The sequence below is a fragment of the Mytilus californianus genome, unplaced genomic scaffold (genome assembly GCF_021869535.1).
Source record: "Mytilus californianus isolate M0D057914Y unplaced genomic scaffold, xbMytCali1.0.p SCAF_2, whole genome shotgun sequence".
Lineage (NCBI taxonomy): Eukaryota > Metazoa > Mollusca > Bivalvia > Mytilida > Mytilidae > Mytilus > Mytilus californianus.
The window spans coordinates 131675326-131700398 of record NW_026262668.1 but is presented as its reverse complement, the minus strand read 5'-3'; the positions used below and the strand labels follow the sequence as shown (position 1 = coordinate 131700398).

The window sequence follows — 25073 nt, the reverse complement described above, 5'->3', positions numbered from 1 at the left end:
TGTGTAGTGACTCCATCTACATTTGTGCTGATATGATTTGTTTCTACATAAAAGAATTGTTTGAAAATTATTTAGACAGTTTTATGCAATTGAAGTTGAATAAGATTTATACCTTGGAGACTTGTCATACAAATTTTAACTCCTGATTGTTGTTAAAAATAATTTTTAATGAAAAAGAAACTTTTATGGGTGATGTGACACAAAGTAGAATAGCTCACTCAATAAAAACAATGATTGCCTTAAGCCATGAATATTTTTCGTCGCAGCTTTCTCAGGAACTACATCATAAGGATTTCTGAAATGTTGTTTCAGGGTTTATATAAGTTAGCTATACCGTGTGATGCGTTTTCAGATTCATCACTCAACAACTTCCTGTTAAACGAAGTATTTGGGCGGGGGTATCATCAGTGAGCAGTAGCTCGCAGTTTCACTTGTTAATCCTATGAAATTTTATATTACAATTATTTCTAAAATTTACATTCAAATATTGTGTTTGGAAATGATTCATAACAAGTTATACTTATTTCTAGATGAAATATTAGGTAAGAACTATTGTGTTTTGAAATGATTGACAACAAATTATATTTATTTCTAGATGAAATATTAGGTAAGAACATACCCTGAATTATCATTACCTAATTGTTTCTTTCACCTTTGTTGTTATTGAAGCACATCTAAAAACTGCACAGATTATATAATAACAAACGACCTGTAAATGTCCATTTCGTTTACTAATTGCTGTTTCGTTGACTTTATCTTATGTGGCATTTTTGTCTTAAAATTGTTTCATTGATCAGTCTTTTTCATTTCGTTTTGTTTTATTTTGTTTCTATAACCAAAATGTTTCACTCTAAAAAAAATATATGTTGAGTTAAATACTATAATTGTAGATAGATCTGTAAATACTCATACTTAAGTCAATACACCTTTTCTATGGACTTCAACATTGGAAACAGATTTTGAACATTTGATGAAGAACAATTGAAAGGATTTCTGTCATAAAAGAAGGTTTTAAGTAAACAGAAGAAATACATGTTTATTAGAAAGGATGATTCTGAACCGAACATTTTTTATCTTCTGAACTGCATTGACTTCATAAAATTCAACTATTTTCTTTAACTAGTGTTTGAGTCATGCATGTTTGCTTATTTTTTTCTAAACTTATATTTGATCCTGTTTTATTTCAGAACATGTTAAAAGTAAAAACAAAAGGTCAACAGCACCAGATTATAGCAAGCTTCTCCAGGAAACAGAATATGAGCAGCAGATGCTCGGTAACATCATGTTCAATGGGAAGCTTATCCAAGCCAGTGCTAACTTTTCATGTTTCATGTCCATAAATACAAGCAATCCAGGTTATGTGGATATACCAGAAGTGTTTAAGGTATGATATATAGAAAATAACACAATTATATCTTATCTTAACCTTAGAAATCAATATCTCTTTGTCTGGTGATTATGATAGTTAAGGCTTCATACAACAGAACAATGTTTTTGTCTATTACAAATTTTAGGACACACTGTTTATCATTAAATTTTTTAAATGTTAAACGGCTTGACAAAGCTTTCATTTTGAAATTTGAAAATTTGACAGTCAGTATAGTGGAGAAATAATGCATCTTTTGCTGTGTGGTTTTTGTCTCGCCTTGAGGGAGTCAAATAGCAAGACATAGGTATGCTGTTTCCTGTGTCGGTGGCGGCGGTGGCAGCGTCAACAATGTATTAGTTTGTGATTAGGTCTAGTTTATGGTGAACCACTAGTGGTAGGTCAATGATATTTGGTATGCAGTTGTATTAGCATTGGCACATCTCATTACCATGGAGATTATTTGGCCCTGCCCCCTCAGTCATGGTCTATTGACTTTGAAACTTTGCTTAGTTTACATGTATTAGTTTGTGATTAGGTCAGTTTATGGGGAACAACTAGTGGTAATTCAATAATATTTGGTATGCAGTTGTATAAGAATTGGCATATCTCATTTCCATGAAGAATATTGGCACCCGACTCCTCAGTCACGGCCTATTGACTTTGAAACGTTTGCTTAGTTTTCATGTGTTAGTTTGTGATTAGGTCAGTTTAAGGGGAACTGTTAGTGGTAGGTCAATGATAATTGGTATGCAGTTGTATAAGCATTAGCACATCTCATTTCCATGGAAAATATTTGGTCCTTACCCGTCAGTCATGGTCTATTGACTTTGAAACTTTTGCTTAGTTTACATGTATTAGTTTGTGATTAGGTTAGTTTAAGATGAACCACTAATGTTAAGTCAATGATATTTGGTATGCAAATGTATTGGCATTTGCAAATTTCATTTCCATGGAGATTATATAACCCCACCCCTTCATTATGGTTCATTGACTTCGAAACTTTTACATAGTTTACAAGTTAATGTTTGTGTTTAGGTTTGTTTAAAGGGAACGACTTATAAAAAGTCAATTGTATTTGGTATGCAGTTGTATTAGCATTGGCACATCTCATTGCCATGGAGATTTTTTAGCCCTGTACCTTCAGTCATGGTTCATTGACTTTGAATATTTGCATAACTTTACATGTTAAATTATTGCTATTTTAATTTCAACATTTGCATTATAAAAATAACAAATAGGCGAGACATATCTCTGTGTTAACAGTTTATAGAATCTATATGGAATAAATGGAGCAGGATGAAGGTTTATGTTATCAGTTAATCAAATCAATATAAATATCGCATTTGTCTTTAATATATTTAAGGTTATTATAATTTGATAGGTAAAAGTTTGAGATGATTTTTTGTTAGGTTAACAAGTGTGTAATAGTCAGTTACAGATTGTGACATATTCTTCAATGATTGTTTGTTTCCATTACAGAATCTGCTGAGACCTTGTGCTCTTATAGTACCAGATTATTACATAATAACAGAAACAACTTTGTGCTGTCATGGTTTCCAGGAATATAAACCACTGGCTAGGAAAATTACTTTTATGCTCAAGATGTTGAAAAATCAGGTTAATATCATAATGAACACAATTTTGAAGGCACGATTATTCCAAACTAGATAACCTTATGATTTCATAGACGTCACTATGCAACACAAATACCTTTATGCTTTCTCAGATTTGATTATATAAAGCATGGATCCTTATGCTGGTAATGCATGATCATGTAACATACTGACCCTTATTCTTTCCAAGGCATAATAATGGAACACACGAATCCTTGAGATGGTAATGCATGATCATGTAACATACTGACCCTTATTCTTTCCAAGGCATAATAATGGAACACACGAATCCTTGTGCTGGTAATGCATGATCATGAAACATACTGACCCTTATTCTTTCCAAGGCATAAAAATGGAACACATGGATCCTTATGCTGGTAATGCATGATCATGTAACATACTGACCCTTATTCTTTCCAAAGCATAATAATGGAACACATGGATCCTTGTGCTGATAATGCATGATCATGTAATGTACTGACCCTTATTCTTTCCAAGGCATAATAATGGAACACATGGATCCTTATGCTGGTAATGCATGATCATGTAATGTACTGACCCTTATTCTTTCCAAAGCATAATTATGGAACACATGGATCCTTGTGCTGGTAAGGCATGATCCTGTTATATACTGACTTATTTTTTCCAAGGCATAATGATGGAACACATGGATCCTTATGCTGGTAATGCATGATCATGTAACATACTGACCCTTATTCTTTCCAATGCATAATAATGGAACACATGGATCCTTATGCTGGTAATGCATGATCATGTAATGTACTGACCCTTATTCTTTCCAAAGCATAATTATGGAACACATGGATCCTTGTGCTGGTAAGGCATGATCCTGTTACATACTGACTCTTATTTTTTCCAAGGCATAATGATGGAACACATGGATCCTTATGCTGGTAATGCATGATCATGTAACATACTGACCCTTATTCTTTCCAAGGCATAATAATGGAACACATGGATCCTTATGCTGGTAATGCATGATCATGTAACATACTGACCCTTATTCTTTCCAAGGCATAATGATGGAACACATGGATCCTTATGCTGGTAATGCATGATCATGTAACATACTGACCCTTCTTCTTTCCAAGGCATAATAATGGAACACATGGATCCTTGTGCTGGTAATGCATGATCATGTAATGTACTGACCCTTATTCTTTCCAAGGCATAATAATGGAACACATGGATCCTTGTGCTGGTAATGCATGATCATGTAATGTAATGACCCTTATTCTTTCCAAGGCATAATAATGGAACACATGGATCCTTGTGCTGGTAAGGCATGATCATGTGATACTGAGACCCTAATTGTTCCCAAGGCATGATTATATATCACATGGACCCTTATGTTCTCCCAACATTATTATGTATCATGTGAACCCTATGCTTTCCTTTGCATGAAATGGATCCTTATGCTTTCCCAGACATGATTTGAGTGCTTATGCTTTCTCATGCATGATTTGGATACTTATACTCTCCTAGGCTTGACTATGCAACAGGCATACCCTCATGCTTTCTAAGGGATGATTATGTAACATAGCATGCCCCATGCTCTTATATACATGCTTATGTAACACTTACCTTCATGCTGTCCTACACATGATTATGTAACATAGGACCCCATGCTCTAAAATACATGCTTATGTAACAGGATGCCCAATGCTCTTAAATACATGCTTATGTAGCACATACCCTCATGCTGTCCTACACATGATTATGTAACATATGATCCCTCATGCTGTCCTACACATGATTATGTAACACAGACCCTCATGCTGTCCTACACATGATTATGTAACACAGACCCTCATGCTGTCCTACACATGATTATTTAACACAGACCCTCATGCTGTCCTACACATGATTATGTAACACAGACCCTCATGCTGTCCTACACATGATTATGTAACACAGACCCTCATGCTGTCCTACACATGATTATATAACACAGACCCACATGCTGTCCTACACATGATTATATAGCATATGATCCCCCATGCTCTTAAACACATGCTTATGTTTCGCAGACCCTCATGCTGTCCTACTCATGCAGAAAATTGTATGCTTTCTTAAAGGTGTCAGGTAATAGTAAAAGGAAAATAGTTTTTTTTTCCTTTCTGTTGTTAAATATGTTTTTAAAATATTGGAAAGTCTTTCTCCTTTTGATTTTATTACTCATATAAATCATAAACATGAATGTTCCATATATGACTATTACACATGATTAACTTCATGTGTTCTTGTTTATTTCTTTTGTTGGGTTGCTGTTTCTGGGTTGCTGTTTTGGTTTTGCACATCCCAACATCTCCTTTAATCATATTCATTATTGATGGTTGCATGTGAATGTTGTGTGTTGTAGCTTCCAAGAAAAACGCAGTATCAGTTTGGATTGAAGGACATCAAAAACTTAGCAGAAGTTGCTACTGCAAAACTGAGGGATGAAAAGTTTATTGGAGAACTGAGAGGTATAACTATTTTTTCAAAAAATCTAAATAATATGGAGAATTATCTGTAACTGGCATTTGTCACAATTTTTCCTGTGGAAATGTTGACAGACTAGACAAGTTCACAAACATTCTACTCATACCTGTGCTATATCAGTTTCAATTTGAGTAAGGACTTAAGTCATATATATGAAAAAAAAACATTGTTGCCCTTTGTATATATAGTCTGTTAAATAACTTAGTTTGATTTTTAACAACTGATACTTTCCATCTGCACTAAACCTTGCTGTTGAGAAAGTGTAATGTTTTAATATCCTAACAATCAACATTTTATCATACAAAGTTCTATATTTGTATAATTCATTCCATTTTATGCTAAATTTCAGGTTTAACCATAAAAACTTGAAATGTTAAAATAATTTATGTTGTTTTTAACTTTTTCAGAAGGGGAAGTTGGAGAGACCCCTAGCTCTGATTCCTCCCGTGATGTTGATAAATCTTTAGAGGAACACTGTATGGTATACTCTCTGAAAGCTGTTATATCTCCGAGTCTGGAGGACGAGGATGATAGAACTGTGTTTATGAACCATTTAAGAGATACTTTCCCAATGTGTGCCAGTTCACGAGGAACATCAGAACACGTCTATAACCATGAACTGGTAAAATCTCTGAAGGAACAGTTCAAGGAAGATAATATGGTTCTTACTAAGGAGATGATAGCTAGGGTAAGTAATATATTGTTTATATAATGACAGAGTTTTTTTGTAATGGATTTTTTTTAAATGTTTCAAATCTCCATTTACTGTTATTTTCCAGAAAAGACTATTTTGTGAATGAATACTGTTGCTTCAATTTTGCCTAGCACTTACCTTTTACTTTGTATGAACTCTACATAACAATTAATGAAATGGATTTGCATGAAAACATAACGCAATTTCTTAAATAAAACCTATATTTCAGATGTTACATATGAACTCGGCCATAGAGATGAGAAAGGGTATAATCCTTTCAGGACCATCTGGGAGTGGTAAATCGACAGCTACTCAAACCTTATCCCGAGCCATTAACAGGCTCAATTATCTCCTGTTTGCTCCAGATCATTCCAAAGATGAATTAGCTACTGACAGAGACCTTATCTTCCATCAGAAGAAAAAGCTCAAGGTTTGTATATCAGTCTTTTAGAAATAAAAAGATAGGGGGAAATCAGAAACTTCAAAACTTGTGTGGATCTTAAGCAAAATATGAAAGTGTAAATTTTTGTTGTATACTAATTTTCCCAGTATGTATTTAAAAATGGAACCCTCTAAATACAGAATTTTTAAATATGTCCATATAAAAAAGGTAATTTTAATACCTGTACAACTTATATTGGGGGCAGAAAAAATATTTTTCTCAATATCTGACAGATTATATTGACCTCAGGCACATACTCAGTGAATGCATTAGTTTTGCCTATAATTTATTTTTGATTTTTTGATTTGTACAGTTAAATCATTTGAAGAAATTTTGTTCAGGTTACTCATTTCACTTTTGATTATTTTTCAAACTGCCACTGATTTTTTTAACATACATACAGGAAAATGAAAGTAGCAGTAGTGAGGTTGAAATGGATGATGAAGTAAGTTGTCACATGATTGACATGTGACCTTTTTGTACATATATATAACAGATCTGTTTCTATGTAATGAACATTGATAGCATGAAATTAATTGATACACAGATCACTTGCATGAATAATATCATTATAATAATATCACTCTTTTTCCTTTGTTAATTGTTAGGAGGAAAGAATAGTAATGTCAGATCCAATTAGAATCATATTGATATACCTCAAAATTCTTAATCTTTATGTCAGTTTTACTGTCTATAAAATCAATGTAGATGTTGAATTTATTTCTACATTTATAGATGTCAAAAGTTTGTAAATACTTTCAATAAATTGGAAAGCTGATATTTTTTTTATGATTTACATGAAGAGGAGTAATAGAAAAATTGTATTTACTTAGTTTTTTGGCTGGATCCTAACATCAATTTCTTCTTCATAAAAAAAAAATCAGTTTAAATATGATATGTTGGGTCAATCTCTTAATTCATCATGCTCACTGTAAAAAATTACATTTTTTCACTTACACATGTGATGAGTGTGATCTGACACATGTGATAAGTATGATCTGACACACATGATAAGTGTGATCTGACACAAGAGTTACATATCACTACAAATTATTGTCACAAAACTCGCAGTAGCTGAAGTTAATTATAGTTATTCTTTTAAAGTTGTGAATATTGATTTTTTTACACATTGTTCTACAGTTTGAATTTTATTTCTTTTTTGTTTTTATTATCTCAAAATAACAAACCAATATTTCAGATTCAACCCATGCACTGTACAAATGTTCTTGTTGCTAGTAAGACAACAGTTTACATAAATTTCTCTAAATGAAACATACATGTAAGATTCAATTCTGTAGGTATATTTACGATTTGACACTTAAACAATTGAATAAAAATAATGTAATTTTATATGTAACAGGAAACCTTAGATAAAGTTGGTGAACTTGATGAGGAAGTAAGTTGTCACATGACTGATCATGTGATCTATTCTGATACTAACTTTATGATGTGTGTTGTAACCTGCTGCTAGGCTAGCTATTTTAAACTCTTTAACATCTATTTTTTTAGCTATATAGTATAAATTAAGAAATCTTGAAGCATAATCATTGTCATATGAAGAGAATGTTCTTTAATCTTGATTGGTAGTGTCTTCAGTGAACCATTTTGTCCACATTCTTTCATTGTTTTTATTTTCAACATTTTTTTTCCAAAGGGTATTTGTTTTATTGTTTAGTATTTATTTTGATTACCTCCTAGTCATCACTTTGTCCACTTCTCCATCCATGTGTTTGGCCTGTCCAGTCCTTTCCATAAGGTTAAGTTAAGAGTGATTATACGTACTCAATCAATACAACTTACATTCTCATTTCATGGGAGTTGCTGAAAATTGTACTCTTCTCCCACCGTTAAAGAAATTTAAAGTGGAGACAATCCAGCAGTGGCAATTGCATTAATTATTTGTAATTCAAATGTTAATAGAGATGGATAATCCATTTATGGCTTGTCAGAGCTCGATTTCATAGTACAATAATCAATGTTTAATTTTCAATAGCGAACTTTACTTTTACTTAATATTAATAAGTAATATCAATAGGATCATTGTAAGGTATACATTATTTTCTCTTGATATCTATGGCATTGAATGATTGTAGTAGACTATTTTACTGACATTATTTGAAATCTCTTTTGAAATGTTTCACTGTCATCCCAGGGCCTTTTATATCTTGGCTTGGTTTTTTGGCCGATTTTTGAAGGCAGTGAGGTGACCTGTAGTCCTTATCCTAAATTGGTGTTTTGGTGATTTTTGTCTCATTGGCAATCATACAATATTTTCTTATTTTAATATCTATAGCATTCCTGTAATTTTTTGCTGCATAAAAGAAAATATCTGCTATGTTAAAGTGTCACAGATTTCCCAAAAGCAATAAGGTCTATGCCCTTTGAACTTTTCATAATTAAAAGCAAGATCTCAAAAATTTTCAATGTATTACGCACTGATGCTCAATTATCTAGACTGGATGTTGACTCTTATATATAGTTATATATATCTGCTTTTTGTTATCTCTTTCAAATGCAGATAAAAACATCATGAAATTCTAGAACACCCGATGTTTAAAATGTTGTTGGCCCATAGCGGTATTATGAAATTTTGCTTTTTTGTAATTGTATACAAATGTTACATGCTGTAGAATTTCTGGCTAGATGCTTTTTACTTTCACTAGTTGCCCTTTATATTCTATTTTCATACTAGTGTATTGTATTAAAATATATATCTTTATTCTGATTGATCTTTCTGTTGAACTGTATCCTAATGTCTGTATGGTAAAAGTTAATTATGGTTTTGCTATATTATTTTTTTGATAAGCTTTTCATTTCTAAAATAATTTTTCATCTGATCAGAGATGTCAAAAATAGGATGTCTAATGCTAATTTATGAACTTTTAATCTATTGATTTAGTTTAATATGTGTGAAAAATATTCTTCATGAATGCATAATTTTCTGGAATGTAAGACTGTGAAAAGTATCTAGGGTGTATATAGTACTATTCTATTTTTCCTTTGAACTTAAGCTATTTTAGGGGGCTTCATTACATAAATAAAATTAAAATGTACATTTAATGAAGGTAAAATAAAGGTTTATTAAGTCTGCTAGTTACTTTTATTATGATTGATATTTTCTGCAGTTTTTGTCAGCCTTATCAGCACCCGAACCCAAACAAGACAAGACTAGTTTTAGGAAGTTTAAGAGAATGACAAATATGTTAGGAAAAGTGACGGATGCCATTCAAGATTTAGGAATTCCCAAAACAAAGGAAGTGGCAGAATATCCAAAAGTTGATGTTGTTACATTGAATCCAACTGCACTCTCTCCTCAGGAGGTAAGAAAATCATTTGGTTGTTAGACATACATGTACCATTGTATTTCACCAATGTCAAATCACTGACAGGTATGTGACAATATCCAAACAGTAATATAGTCAGTCAAATTTCATATCACAACCATAACATTAATGTATTGTAGTATTACTTAAGAAGTAAGAAATAAGATCTATGAATAAATAAATGCAAAGGTTATTGTAACTATACTGGTGGAGGACCAGTTACTGTCACCTGGCATTTTTTTGCAATAACGGACATGTTGCGTAAATACAGCATGCTGCTATTATCTTCATAAAAAGTCTCTTGTTTTATTTTGAAAAACCTAGTTTTGTTTGATACAATCAAGACTTAGAAATCTTGATTTTTTTTCTTTCACCACGTCGTGTGAGGAAACACATGTGGGGACATGATGTCATCACTTTAGTATGCCCTCAATTTTAGTAAACTGACCGTTTTCAGATAAAGTAATAGCAAAGCTTAACTTGGACATAAAATTTCCTTCAAAGGAATAAAGGCGTTGATTAATTTTAGAATCAATTTCTATGACCCCCTTCAATGCAGTGTATCTATTTTTTTTCTAGTGACATAAATTTCAGATCAGTACAGATTGACTGAAAGTCCAAGAGATTAAGCATTTATGGACGGAATGATGGTATTGTTGGTTAATATGACAAACCTCCATCTCTGTTTGCCCTGAAACAGCAAAATATGACAATAACTTTCTAATTAATAGGAAATTCCTATATTTATCCTAGATTCGTAAGTGATGGTAACTGATCTTGGTACCCATAAAATTTCAAACAAAAATTTGCACACTAGGAACAAGCTGTATAATAAGAGGTATTAAGGTCCAATTCTATGGTCCTAGACTTAATTTTTTGACCCTTTTCATGATAAAAGAATATTTTGCAACGTATTTCCTGTTAAAAGATTTGAGAAAAACTTTGAATTTCTGACAGTAACTCAGTTGTAAGATTTTGTTTGAACTAAAATCATTTGTTGTTTGTGAATAGATTCATTCAATGCTCATTAACTTCCTTTATAATTGCTGCACTAAGTCACAAAGCATTGTAGCCTTTCAGATATAAATACAACATATTAGGGAAAATTTGGGATTTTAGACATTAAAGCTCCAAATTAGCTGTGTTTTTAGTACTAATGTTTACTTGTAGTTCCTTGGTGCATTTTCTGATGGGATATGGCAGGGTGGACTGTTTCCCAAAATCTTAAAGGACTCTTCATTTCTATCTGATGCTGTAAGAAATTACATAAGTGGATTAAAGGAGAAGAAAAATAAAGGACAGGATTTACCTTCAGTGTTAGTACGTTGGATTGTGTTGGATGGAGTTATGCACCCTGTTTGGACTGAGAGCATCAATACTCTATTTGATGATGAAAATAAACTATCAGTGGCCAATGGGGGAAGTGTTGATTTACAAGGTGAGATTTATATACAGAATATAAGCTATGACAAAAACCAGCAGACAGTGATACAGTTCTGTGGATAAAAGTCCTTCTTGTCAGAGGTATTCTGTTGGTATTTGTGATCTCCATTTTTTTAGAGTTAAAACCAGTCATTCTTGACAAATACTTTACACAGCTCAGCTAATAGTTTATATTGATAAGCTACATTCCAGTAGTTTTTCTCTTGAAAAAAAACCCATGGGTTTTCTGTGGTCTCATTCCTTGACTGATAATGGCCATTTCATTTACATCATACTTGACATTTTTTCCTTTCAATCATTTTTAAACAACTCAGATCAGATAAAAACTGTTAATACAGAAATTTGTGCATTTATGAAGGCAACTGTTGATCAGATGCCAAAAGTTTGAGATTAATTCTACATCTGGAAATATACAGATGAAACAATAAAATCTAAATGCTAGGTCTAAGCAATACAATGCTTAGCCTGTCATGTTTCACTTCCATTAAAACATTGGCAAAAGTTCTATCTTTTCATTATTTAATACCCCACATATTTTTTATCCTAGCTTTCATAGTGAATCAGGGTTTTATATATAATATTTATTGAGAAAAAGATGACTTTATATTTAGAACGTAATGGACATAAGCAGGCACGTGTGTGGCCACCATTGGAAGGTACAGTGACTAGTTAGTTATTGTGTAAATCAACCATAGCATGCTATTTTTAGCTTCAGCCACTATTAGGAAGCCATCTTTTATGAGCTTCATTCTTATATGTTTATCACCTGATGAGATACTCTTCTTTAGTTCTCAGTATGTGCTGAAAAAATATTTTTTGGGAAATCTTCAAACTCACACCTTCTTAGTAGATTTCAGTTTAGCTAATAGAGTAATTAAATTAAGCTTACTTGCTTTAGTTCTTTAATTTGAATCCATTAAAATTTGAGGATTTTCTTTACACATTTTTGTGGAACTAGAATTCCTGAGATTCTGATAGCTGCTTGGTTTGCACAGAAATAAGTGTAATTAATAATGTTTATATTTTATTCAGTTTAGTTTTAGTTATATTAGAAGTTGTATTATATGTATATTATGTAGAATTATGCTATATTTAAAAAACACAGATATAAGAGAAAAGACAATATTCAGGTAGTTTCTTCCTTACAAATTAGGTCAATAAAACAATATTTACAATTAAACTTTTACTAAAGTTTCACAAAATATTTTTTAGATATTATTTTGTTTACCAAATATTTATTGCAGGGGTATCATTTGTGAGAAATGACTCACAGTTCAACTTATTTAACTTGTTAATACGAAACTAAAAATTGTTATAAAAAAAAAAATGCAGAATTTATTTTCTATGTGGCATTGTTTCCTGGTTTTTCTGTAGATATATTGCACTTAAGTATTTACGATTTGAATTATCATCTAGTTTAAACTTAAAAATAGAAACATTTCCTTTAAATGATTTTTATTTTAACCATTTTATCTTATTGTTCAGTTTTATTTTTGAACAAGTAACTAAGCTTTAAACTTAAGTTTTAGTATATTAAAAAGATCTTTTGTCTGATTTTTAAAACTGCCTTTTTTAAAGTTTTTGAAATGGATTTAGCTGAAATATAGTCTTTTTGATGTGGAGTAAAGCAAACACCAACCTATCAATCAATTTGTTTAACCTTCATTTTCTGTTTTATTTTGGTAATCCCGTGCTTATTAAAAACATGTAGTGATTTTGATGAAACATTGTATTTTTTTTTATCAGTTTACACTACTGTGTTGAAATGACTTTTTAATTAATATAACATCTTATTTTGGTAAATTTGAAATTCAAAAACTATATTAAAAAAAACAATAATTGAATTCCATGGACAATATATAAAGCAATGCCTATCTTATTGTATGCATTTTGCTATGTATTAGTTATTTTTCTGGATGAAACAGTAACAATTATTTTGTGAAGTAACATAATAACATGGAGGTTTTCTTTCCAGACACAACAGCACTGATTTATGAGACTAATTATTTATCTGATGCCTCTCCAGCAACTCTGGCTCGTTGTGTTATTATAAATTTTGGTTCTGAGACCGTGCATTGGAATTCATTATTTGAATCCTGGAGAACAACTGCTAAATCAAGATGGGTCCTCACCTCAGCAGCGTATGTTTATCTTCATGTTACTAGAATGCATTTATTCAATGAATTTAATTTCTGATATAGTTCATTAGATTTTCTCTAAACAAAATACATTTCAATCTGTAACAAAAACAGAGGTGGTCATTTTTTTTTACTTTGTATAGTCATTTTAAAGAGAAATTGATGTCATTCATTACACATTTTTTTTGTAATTGCTACAAATTAAGCATTTAAATTATGCCATTAAGGTCATCAGTCTATTTGATACCAATTTTCCATTTGATAACAGTTTCATTCCTGTTGACCAAGTGGTAAGGCTCCTGCAGGGGTATTCATGTTTTACTGATACATCTATTTTATGATGAACAAAAATGCAGTATTTGTGTACTTCATAACTCTGACATAATACAAATGAACAGTAAGTTTATTAATAACACACTTCAGGGGATCCCTCTTTGTATTTTGTTATACACATGATCCACCATAAAGCACAAGGCATGTAGAGTTTGGATTATCTTATTATTTATTGGACCAAGATAGTATATATGCTTGATTTCCTTACAACCCATGTACATTACAAACCAACTCTACGTTAGTTTTTTTTTCTGAAATATGCTGTTTAATATTAGTTCATAGGAAATGCAAAATGGTTTATATAAAAAACCTTTAAAGTGCAAAAGTCTATGAGAAAAAAATATATATCAAGTTAGCTAGGCTAATTTAAAGTCTTTAAAAGAAATTTTGTTATAAAGATTGTATTTTTTTTTTAGATTTAAGGTATGGGAAGAGTTAGGCAGAGACATATTTCCTCCAACATTGAAATTTCTTAAGAATGAATGTTGTTCAGCACTAATGACAGATGTTGGTTCTGTAGCAGATGAAGTAAACATAGGAATACAGGAAATCACTGCATTTCTCAACATCCTCTCAGTTCTCTTAGATAAGATGTTTCTCAGAGATGATTTTGAAAAGAAACAGAAGTCAATGGAACATGATGGTATGTTATCCTTTATCTTTTCTTTGCTTTTACAATACTACTACTATACAGAATTGAGAAAAGAAGATACTGAATAAATATTAGTGGACAGTGACCCACTATAAAAAAATGAACATGTAAAGGTCAGCATGTGATGATCAGTAGTGATGCAAAGGATTTGATAAATCATAAAATTTAGAATGCACATCTCAATAACAGTATAAAACTTAACATGGTCTTAGATGTTGTGATTGGTTTGCACAAATAACACCCAAGTGTTCATACCTTATAACAAACTCTAGTACTGGAAAGTTAGCAAAACAAATTCAACAGTCAAACAAATATTATACACCAAGTTCTTTCAGCAAACAAACAAAGCAACAAAATATGATGCTGCTAACTCAGACAAATATATTGCTGCTAACTCAGACAAACATACTGCTGCTAACTCAGACAAACATATTGCTGCTAACTCAGACAAACATACTGCTGCTAACTCAGACAAACATATTGCTGCTAACTCAGACAAATATATTGCTGATAACTCAGACAAATATATTGCTGCTGCTAACCCAGACAAACATATTGCTGCTAACTCAGACAAACATATTGCTGCTAACTCAGACAAAAATATTGCTGCTAACTCAGACAAACATATTGCTGCTGCTAACTCAGACAAACATATTGCTGCTGCTAACTCAGACAAACATATTGCTGATAAATCAGACAAACATATTGCTGCTGCTAACTCAGACAAATATATTGCTGCTAACTCAGACAAACATATTGCTGCTAACTCAGACAAACATATTGCTGCTGCTAACTCAGACAAACATATTGCTGCTGCTAACTCAGACAAACATATTGCCGCTGCTAACTCAGACAAACATATTGCTGATAACTCAGACAAACATATTGCTGCTAACTCAGACAAACATATTGCTGCTAACTCAGGCAAATATATTGCTGCTTACTCAGACAAACATATTGCTGCTAACTCAGGCAAATATATTGCTGCTAACTCAGACAAATATATTGCTGCTAACTCAGACAAACATATTGCTGCTAACTCAGACAAACATATTGCTGCTAACTCAGACAATCATATTGCTGCTAACTCAGACAAACATATGACGGGGCCTCGGTGGCTGAGTGTTCTAAGTAGTTACTACTGTAATCACTAGCCAGTCAACACTGAGGTTGTGAGTTTGAACCCAGCTCGTGCAGGTGCACTCGACTCCAATCTTAATTGACTAGGATTGTCAGTTTTCCTATCGAAGATCGTGGTTTTCTACAGGAACCCTGGCTTCCTCCATCAATAAAAACTGGCCGCCACGAAATAGCCCAAAAGCGGTGCTTAAAAGTGGCGTTAAAACACCAAAAAATCAAATCAAATCAAACATATGACTGATAATTCAGACAAGGATATTGATGGTTCAAACTGGATTAAAGTATAATGAATAATAAAGTGATGGATATTAATCTTTTCCAAAGGGCAGGCCTTATACCTATATTGCACCTGAACAAAGGGAGGCACTTAGAAAATAGTATATATGTATTACTTTTGTATATTTAAAGATGATAATCGTAAAACTCCAAGCAGTATGGCACCGTCACGACAGGCAACCAGTCGTATGACCAGTAGTTCCCAGATAGAGCACCTCCTACCAAATTATTTGGAAATTCTGAAAGGAATGTTTGCATTTTCCTACATCTGGAGCTTTGGAGGACATATACATGAAAGGTGATTGAAATAACAATTATGTTTGGTATCAAACTTTGTTGGATTTTATTTAAAAAGCTATTCTGCTTTGAAATGAAAAAAAAATGCCATCCATATTACTATATAAACATTACAATTTTGAAAGTTTTTATAGTTATATTTTCATCTACTAAAGTAATTATATTTATTTTTATGACAGATTCAAGGATAAATTCAGCAAGTTTTCCCATGATGCTATGTACAGAGCAACACATCCTATTCGTATCCCTTTCCCAGGGACTGTCTTTGACTATTGTTTAGATGAAACCACAGGCACATTCTTGAGATGGGGAGAGAAACAGCAAGAACGGTCTAAGATTTTAGCAGGAGGCTATATGATAACTCCAGATGTAAGTTAATGAAACAATATATCCAGATTTTTAACAAACAAATTGATCAGTGTATTGCTGTTAATACCAAGGATCAAAAGCAAAAAACAACCAAAATATAGACTCCACTTTACAATAAAAAATATATGGTAGAACCATGACAGATATTTTAACTTGAAATGTCGTAAGATACTTTAAAAATTTCTTGTGGCTTTGTCAGACTTCTATTATGATGATTGTTCATCCTGGTATCAACAATTTGGGTTTCTGGACATTCTGTTTAGATCATTACCAAACTTTGAAACACCCATTCTTGATTTTTAGTCAATAGTTCAAAGGTTGAGATCACAACAGCTTTAAATTGATAAAAATCTTGAATCTTGACGATATCTTTTGAATTATAAATTGATTTATACATCTAATATTAAGGTATCAAAAAATGCTGTCAGATATTTAGAATTTGGTAACAATTTAGGAAATGCTTAATTTGATCATCCTTGAACTTTTATTAACAGTATACACATTAATTACTTTGCAGGTTGAGAAGTACAATTACTTAATAGAACTGATGCTGAATGCTCAACACCCTGTGTTACTGACAGGATTACCAGGTGTTGGCAAAACTACTCTGATACAGGTAATTATTTGAGACAACAACATCCTGTGTTACTGACACGATTACCAGGTGTTTGTAAAACTACTCTGATACAGGTAATTATTTGATACAACAACATCCTGTGTTACTGACAGAATTACCAGGTGTTGGCAAAACTACTCTGATACAGGTAATTATTTGATACAACATCCTGTGTTACTGACAGGATTACCAGGTGTTGGCAAAACTACTCTAAGGTAATTATATGATACAAAACTAGCAAGTGGTTATTGTAAATGAATAGATAACCAGTGAAACAGGCTTGTTTTTCACTGGCTTGTTTTTATACGACCGCAAAAAAATTTTGTGGTCGTATATTGGTATGACGTTGGCGTCGTCGTCGTCGTCGTCGTCGTCGTCCGGCGTCGTCGTCGTCGTCGTCCGGCGTCGTCGTCCGAATACATATTGGTTTTCGCACTCTAACTTTAGTTTAAGTGAATGGATCTTTTTGAAATTTGACCATAAGGTTAAATACCACAAAAGGAAGGTTGGGATTGATTTTGGGGGTTATGGTACCAACAGTTAAGGAATTAGGGGCCAAAAAGGGGCCAAAAATGAGCATTTTCTAGTTTCCAGACAATAACTGTGGAACGGTGTATGGATCTCTCTGAAATTATACTACAAGTTTCCATACCACAAAGGGATGGTTAGGATTTGCTTTGGGGGGTTATGGCTCAAACCGTTTAGGAATTAGGGGCAAAAAAGGGGGAAAAACAAGGTTGTCCTGGTTAATGGACAAATACTTTAGTACAAAACATAATTTAAAGCAGTGTAAGGGAGATAAATCAAATACATCATTGAAATTATCTCCCTTACACTGCTTTTAAATTATGTATAAAGTAATGGTTAATGAACAATAAAGATAATCTAAAACAGTGTAAGGGAGGTAATCCAAATACAACGTTTTGGTTACTTCCCTTACTCTGCTTTTAAATTATGTTTAAAGAAATGCATATTTATAAAGGAAGACCAGTAAAAATATCTGCAAATGTTTTCATCTTTTTTTTTTACAAAAAAAATCCATATGAAAGATTTGACACTATATTTTTATTAATTCTATTATAAAATAGATTAAGTTAGCACTATGGTAAATTTAAATGGGTATTATGGTTGCCAACTCCATTGGAAATTTGAATTGAGATTATGACCATATCTTGAGGGAAAGAATTTTTTTGGGGGAAAAAGGGGGGGGGGGATAAAAAGAAATTGTGGGGGGCCAATTTTTTCTCATTTCAGATTTCAGAAATTAAAAAGAATTATTCTTCAAATATTATTTTTTTTTCAAATTTCAAATATTGAAAAATTTCAAGAAGTAATCTTTAATTGCACAGTATGGCGCATTAGATTTGTAAAATCTTTGATCACATTTATTTATTTGTTATGCCGAATCTAACAGTGTATTTAGATTTTTAATTTTGGGTCCATTTTTCAAATTGGTCTACATTAATGTCCAAAGGGTCCAAAATTAAACTTTGTTTGATTTTAGCAAAAATTGAATATATGAGGTTCTTTGATATGCTGAATCTAAACATGTATTTAGATTTTTGATTATGGGCCCAGTTTTCAAGTTGGTCCAAATTGGGGTCCAAAATTAAACTTTGTATGATTTCAACAAAAATTGAATATATGATGTTCTTTGATATGCTGAATCTAACCATGTATTTAGATTTTTTATTTGTAGGCCCCGCTATCAAATTGGTTCATATTGAGGTCAAAAGGGTCCAAAATTAAACTTTGTTTGATTTCATCGAAAATTGAATTATTGGGGTTCTTTGATATGCCAAATCTAACCGTGTTTTTAGATTTTTAATTTGGGTCCCGTTTTTTAAATTGGTCTTCATTGAGGTCCAAAGGGTCCAAAATTAAACTTAGTTTGATTTTAACAAAAATTGAATTCTTGGGGTTCTTTGATATGCTGAATCTAAACATGTATTTAGATTTTTGATTATGAGCCCAGTTTTCAAGTTGGTCCAAGTTGGGGTCCAAAATTAAACTTTTTTTGATTTCAACAAAAATTGAATATATGGGGTTCTTTGATATGCTGAATCTAACCATGAATTTAGAATTTTTATTTGTGGGCCCCGCTATCAAATTGGTTCATATTGAGGTCAAAAGGGTCCAAAATTAAACTTTGTTTGATTTCATCAAAAATTGAATTATTGGGGTTCTTTGATATTCCAAATCTAACCGTGTATTTAGATTTTTAATTTTAAGTCCCGTTTTTTAAATTGGTCTACATTAAGGTCCAAAGGGTCCAAAAGTAAACTTAGTTTGATTTCAGCAAAAATTGAATTCTTGGGGTTCTTTGATATGCTGAATCTAAACATGTGTTTAGATTTTTGATTATGGGCCCAGTTTTCAAGTTTGTCCAAGTTGGGGTCCAAAATTAAACTTTGTTTGATTTTAACAAAAATTGAATATATGGTGTTCTTTGATATGCTGAATCTAACCATGTATTTTGATTTTGGACATTGGACCATAATAGGTAAATTAAAAAAATTCAAGTTCTTAGACCACATTCTTTCTGTGTCAGAAACCTATGCTGTGTCAAATATTTAATAACAATCCAAATTCAGAGCTGTATCAAGCTTGAATGTTGTGTCCATACTTGCCCCAACTGTTCAGGGTTCGACCTCTGCGGTCGTATCAAGCTGCGCCCCAGCGAAGCATTTTATTCACACATACATTTTAAATATCACTCAAAAAAATTGTCCTGCACATTTTCATGTTCAGTTTATGACTGCAAGTTCAGTCCTTTTATATTTACCACTGTTTTCAATTACATTTTTATAAAAACATTGTGTCTTCCAAATATAGTCTAATTGATCTAAGTCAAGTTTTAGTCTGGTATTGTAAGGCAAATTGAAATCAAAGTAATGATACTACACAGCAGGAAAAAGTTGTACAACTCATTAAGATTTTTGCAACAATACAAATAAAAGATATATATGAATAAGTTGAAATAATATTTAATTAAAAGACAAATATTTTGGCACAACAAATGGTCTAAGTTAGAGTCCATCATTTCATTTCTTATTGAAAAAAAGATAGACACTGACAAAGCCCAATTGTTATAAGGAAATGTTTGTCTTATATTCATATATATTCATTCCTATCTATATTGTAGAATACTGTGTTGTCAAAGCAAACCAGTACTAACATCCTGATGTCCAGAGGTATGACCAGTTCAATCTTCCAGAACACAATGGTATCTCATATCTTAGAACTTAAACATAAGATAGCTAATAGCCTACCAACCTCCGGAGTAACTGCTGGACGAGGAAAACATACACATCTGTTCTACATAGATGATCTTAATACAGCACCTACCAATGTTGAAGGAGGTAAGTCTTTTGCAAGCTTGTTACTAGTTATTTATTTCATTAAAGTAAAATTGTAATTTCTGTGCTATACTTCCAGAGCTTAACCCATTATTTGAAATGTCATTTTCTGTTTTAAGCCATGTCATAGGAAGCAATGAAGTTGAATATCATTTAACTGCTCAAAAAACTCTTTTTAATGAATTAGCATTGAACAATTTAGTATGCAAAAGGAACTTCCCAATTTTTGCTTAAGTTCAATATGTTCTTTCTTTCAAGTTGTATTTCTTTTTGTATACAGGGTATCAGCCACCTTTGGAATTGTTACGTCAAATATTAACTCAGCGTGGATGTTATGACAGACAGAGAAAAGAATTCCAGGATATGGAAGAGGCTATGTTTTTAGCTTCTACAACACCACCTAGCGTTGCAGGTAAACTTTTTTTATGTTACACTCTTGAAAGTTAAGGTATTATTCACTGGACTACAGTATAAAGGCTAATGGAAAAACAGCTGTTTTGAAAAGTGATTTTATTGTTTCTTGTTCTGCAGTTGAGGTTTATAGAGGGTGTGCACTAATCAATTATTCTGATTTTTTAGTCACTTTGTGGAACTCAACCAACCAAAATTGACAGTCATATAGTTTTTGCCCACAAAGATGTTTGTTAAGTGTCCTCTAATGCTAAATGAATTCAAGAATTTTTCTGTACATTTCTTTTTGCATATAACCCATAGTATAATTTTTAAGGTGATCATAAAAAGGATGTTTTGTAGAGTATATCTGTTCATGAAAACATGTCAATGTTTTGTTGTTTTGTAGTCAAGTTATATAATTGTGTAAGATATGGACGAGGGTATTGTTCTTGTATTATTATATTAAAGTCTAACATGTATATATTTATACAGGGTATGGATTAGGGAAAGCAAGTCATGTGATGTCGACTAGACTGACACGCCTCTTTGTCAACCTGACTGTGTTTACCCCTGCACCTGAAACCCTCCTCAGTATGCATGGTAGAGCATTACAGAACTGGCTAGAAGAATTTCCCACATATAGTGTAGAGCATCATTTTGAATTTGCCAGGGTATGTTTCCAATGAACTTTTAAAGATACTCATGTTCCCCTTTACTAAATTGAGAAAAGACAGTTTGGTTGATAATAATAACAATGTGCTTTAATACTTATCTTTATTTTGAAATCTGTTGATTCATTTTATTGTCAGATTTTATGATTTTTTTAGCATTGACAATGTTTTTAATAGATGATGCACTATATATTTTAGGCAATGACTCTAGGATTGCTGGACCTGTATGGTCGTATAAAGGAAAAGCTCAGGCCTACACCAAGCAATGCCCATTATTTATTTAGCTTGCATGATGTGGCTAGAGTTGTTCATGGTATTCTCTTGATGTCACCAAGGTCAAGATCAAGAAAAATGTTGAGAAAGAAAAAGGATGGAGATTCAAGTAGGATACTTTTTAATTATAAGTTTTTCATTAATTTGATATATCCTCATTCCATTCAAAAGATTAGAAATATGATCAAGTTCATTTAAATATATTCATAAAAAGCTAAGAAATCCTTTGAGCTATTAATATTTTTCAGAGTTTATGTACATTTGGCAGCTTAATAATAAGATAAATGACAAATTTTGGCTCACTTTTTGCTACAGTTATTTGTATCCATGTGAATTGCAACAGTATATTATGAGAAAAGAATCCTGTTTATCCCTCAGGAAGCAGTAGAGTATCCAGACAGACATCATGGTCAGATTCAAAGTCTCGGACAGTCAGTGGAGCTAGTGGTGGATATGTTATAGAGGGAGGGTCCTCTGCTCCTATGATGAAGGTCATAGGTCAACTCTGGTGTCATGAATGTACTAGGATGTTTGCTGACAGACTTGTTTCTCCTGATGGTGGGTCCAAGTTATAAGTTTTTGTTTTATTGATTTATGCATAAGAGACCTTGCAAATTTTTACTTTTGATAAGCTGTTTAGCGATAAACAAAATTTGTTATTGTGAGTTCAAGATTATTTGTAATATTCATAATTTTGTCTGTACAAGTAAGTATGGCCATATAGATAAATTGTTACTTGTATTATATAAATGAGGTACAAAGACCTTCTTGGTGTACATAGATGTAGTATTTCTATTTATATGCAAGTGAATTGATACATGAATTACTTTTGCATGTAGATGTAAGTGCTTTTATTAAATTTATAAGGTACAAATACATTTTTGATTTTGTCATGTTTTTTTATTAGATTCCAATTGGTTTACAAAGACTTTAGAGGAGACAGCTCTGAAATATTTCTGTTTGCCCAGAGATGATCACAAATCAGAGATGGCTGCCATTTCTGAAGAAACACATTCACAAACTGTAAGCTCTTATAAAAAGATTTTGTCAAAATACCTTTTTGTTTATTATAGTTATCCACTCAAGATACTTAATTTTCAAAATTGGAAATTCTAGGCCTGCCAAACATTTTTTAATTTAAAAAATTCTAACTATTAAAAGTGGCTTATATCATGATTATTTGTTAAAATCTAGGATCTTATTGGGTTGGAAATTTGGAATCAGATTCAAAATGATAAAGTGAAAAAATCCTGAGTATAATATTCAATCAGGTTTGGCTGGATTTATAATCAACATGTGGTTTATTAAAAAAATTGTCCAAATAGTTTAAACTAGTGTAAATTCACAAAGAATAAAGAGAAATTTTGTTATTAAAAGTAGAACAAAAATTAGCATTTATTCATCAAAGAATGTTTAAAAGGACTTTAAAAGGATATTAAAATATATATGATTGATGTATACTGTTGTGTTGTGAAGAGTTCATGTTGATTTAAGGGGAGAGGCAACATGCTTATAGTTGCAGTTTTCTTTAATTTGAATTTATGGTTTATATCTACTAAAGATTCCTTGATATTCATGGGATACCCATTTATTGTGGTTTTCATGAGTAAACTACAAACTTTAGTATGAGAAGAAAAATACATTTTAAGTTGTTTTGAAAGGTGCAAATGATGAAACAGTAACAATCAGAACTAATTATATCAACTTAATTTTCTCCAACCACAAAAATTGACATCAATAAATATCACTAAAATGTTCTTTCCATAGTTCAAAATAATTAGACTATTTTTTTCAACAAAATAATATATTACAGGGGCGTGGTACTCCTCAGACCACAACCTCTCCACCTATATCAGAACCAGAATCAGAAGAAGAAGATAATGAGTTGACTGCTGTAGATGAAGTATCTACAACAAGAGAGAATGATGACCAGACTACCACATCTTCAGAGAAACTAGTCACACCCATGGATACACCTATACCTCTAGGAGAATCTACTCATAGAGCTGAGTCTACACCTGGTCCAAGGGGAACACCAGATACTGGTCGCACTAGGGCTTCAGGTAGGTTTAGATAGATCTTGAGAGGTATTTTACACTTAAGCATTCACTTTGATATATTCTTGTATTCTGGTTGGTTCAATCAGACCAAGTATTGATTTTAATTTGAAGTATTCATTAATATTACTGCCTCATGATTGATATTAGCCAAATCTGGGTTTAATATTGTACTGAAGCATGAGGTGTTTAACTGTAATCCTAACTCACAAATGTTTTAATTTACATATTTCAGACATGTAACACCATTACATCTTTACATACTGTAACACCATTACATCTTTACATACTGTAACACCATTACATCTTTACATACTGTAACACCATTACATCTTAACATACTGTAACACCATTACATCTTAACATACTGTAACACCATTACATCTTTACATACTGTAACACCATTACATCTTAACATACAGATGTACATCTGTATCATAAAGGTTTTTCAGTCCTGGGAGATTATCGATTTCACTTAATGGACAGTTCTTGTACTAATTCTTTCATATTTATAAATAACATCAAACTGATAATGAGTAATATTTTTCATTACTTTGCATAGAAATAAGAGGACAGTGCTTTAATGTAATAATTATTGCTTTGATGATTTCTAGGGGTTGATACAGAGTTAGGAACCAATAGAACAACTAATGCTGATCCTACATCAGAGTCAGAGTATGACTCAGAACCGTCAGAAGAAAGTGAAAGTAGTGAAGATGAATCAATGACTGAAACAGAAACAGAAACAGTAGACACAGCGAGAGGTACTTAGTACAATGACTATCGCTGTTTATTTTATTATGGTTTTAACATGATCAGTAGTAATTAGTATAAAAGGAAGAATTTGTTGACATGGGAATTTATGTTAGTAGTCCAGTTAGCCTTCTTTGTAGCCTTGTAATATTAGGACTGGTTAGAATTTGGTAAGGAAAGGTACATGTCAACTGGAAACATTAGAGTAGGCCACATTTTTGGGGAAGTTTCATATTAATTTCTGAATGGCTGTGTGCAATGTTTAACAAACTAATAATTGGACAATCAACTTTTTAGATTTGAAATAATTTCTTACACTTTATTGTCAGTATTAAACTAACTTAAGATTATTCTTTT

At 32.0% G+C, this 25073-nt stretch overlaps 1 protein-coding gene across 24 annotated transcripts in view; it reads left to right on the top strand.

The window, feature by feature from the left end:
• LOC127731051 (dynein heavy chain domain-containing protein 1-like) overlaps positions 1-25073 on the top strand; it is a 143388-nt gene that overhangs the window by 58734 nt on the left and 59581 nt on the right. For 20 of the 24 annotated variants that reach the window (XM_052239839.1, XM_052239835.1, XM_052239836.1 and 17 more), the window contains 22 exons: positions 1188-1384; positions 2849-2986; positions 5366-5471; positions 5895-6175; positions 6411-6611; positions 7984-8019; positions 9749-9943; positions 11117-11384; positions 12001-12045; positions 13365-13530; positions 14277-14503; positions 16061-16226; positions 16405-16594; positions 17112-17210; positions 20356-20572; positions 20850-20981; positions 21455-21633; positions 21832-22015; positions 22285-22464; positions 22814-22929; positions 23720-23969; positions 24578-24727. In XM_052239839.1, coding sequence (XP_052095799.1) covers positions 1188-1384; positions 2849-2986; positions 5366-5471; positions 5895-6175; positions 6411-6611; positions 7984-8019; positions 9749-9943; positions 11117-11384; positions 12001-12045; positions 13365-13530; positions 14277-14503; positions 16061-16226; positions 16405-16594; positions 17112-17210; positions 20356-20572; positions 20850-20981; positions 21455-21633; positions 21832-22015; positions 22285-22464; positions 22814-22929; positions 23720-23969; positions 24578-24727 — 3723 coding nt within the window. The remainder of the gene's footprint in view (positions 1-1187; positions 1385-2848; positions 2987-5365; positions 5472-5894; positions 6176-6410; positions 6612-7983; positions 8020-9748; positions 9944-11116; positions 11385-12000; positions 12046-13364; positions 13531-14276; positions 14504-16060; positions 16227-16404; positions 16595-17111; positions 17211-20355; positions 20573-20849; positions 20982-21454; positions 21634-21831; positions 22016-22284; positions 22465-22813; positions 22930-23719; positions 23970-24577; positions 24728-25073) is intronic. The other 4 variants (XM_052239851.1, XM_052239850.1, XM_052239832.1 and 1 more) reach the window with 2 other exon arrangements.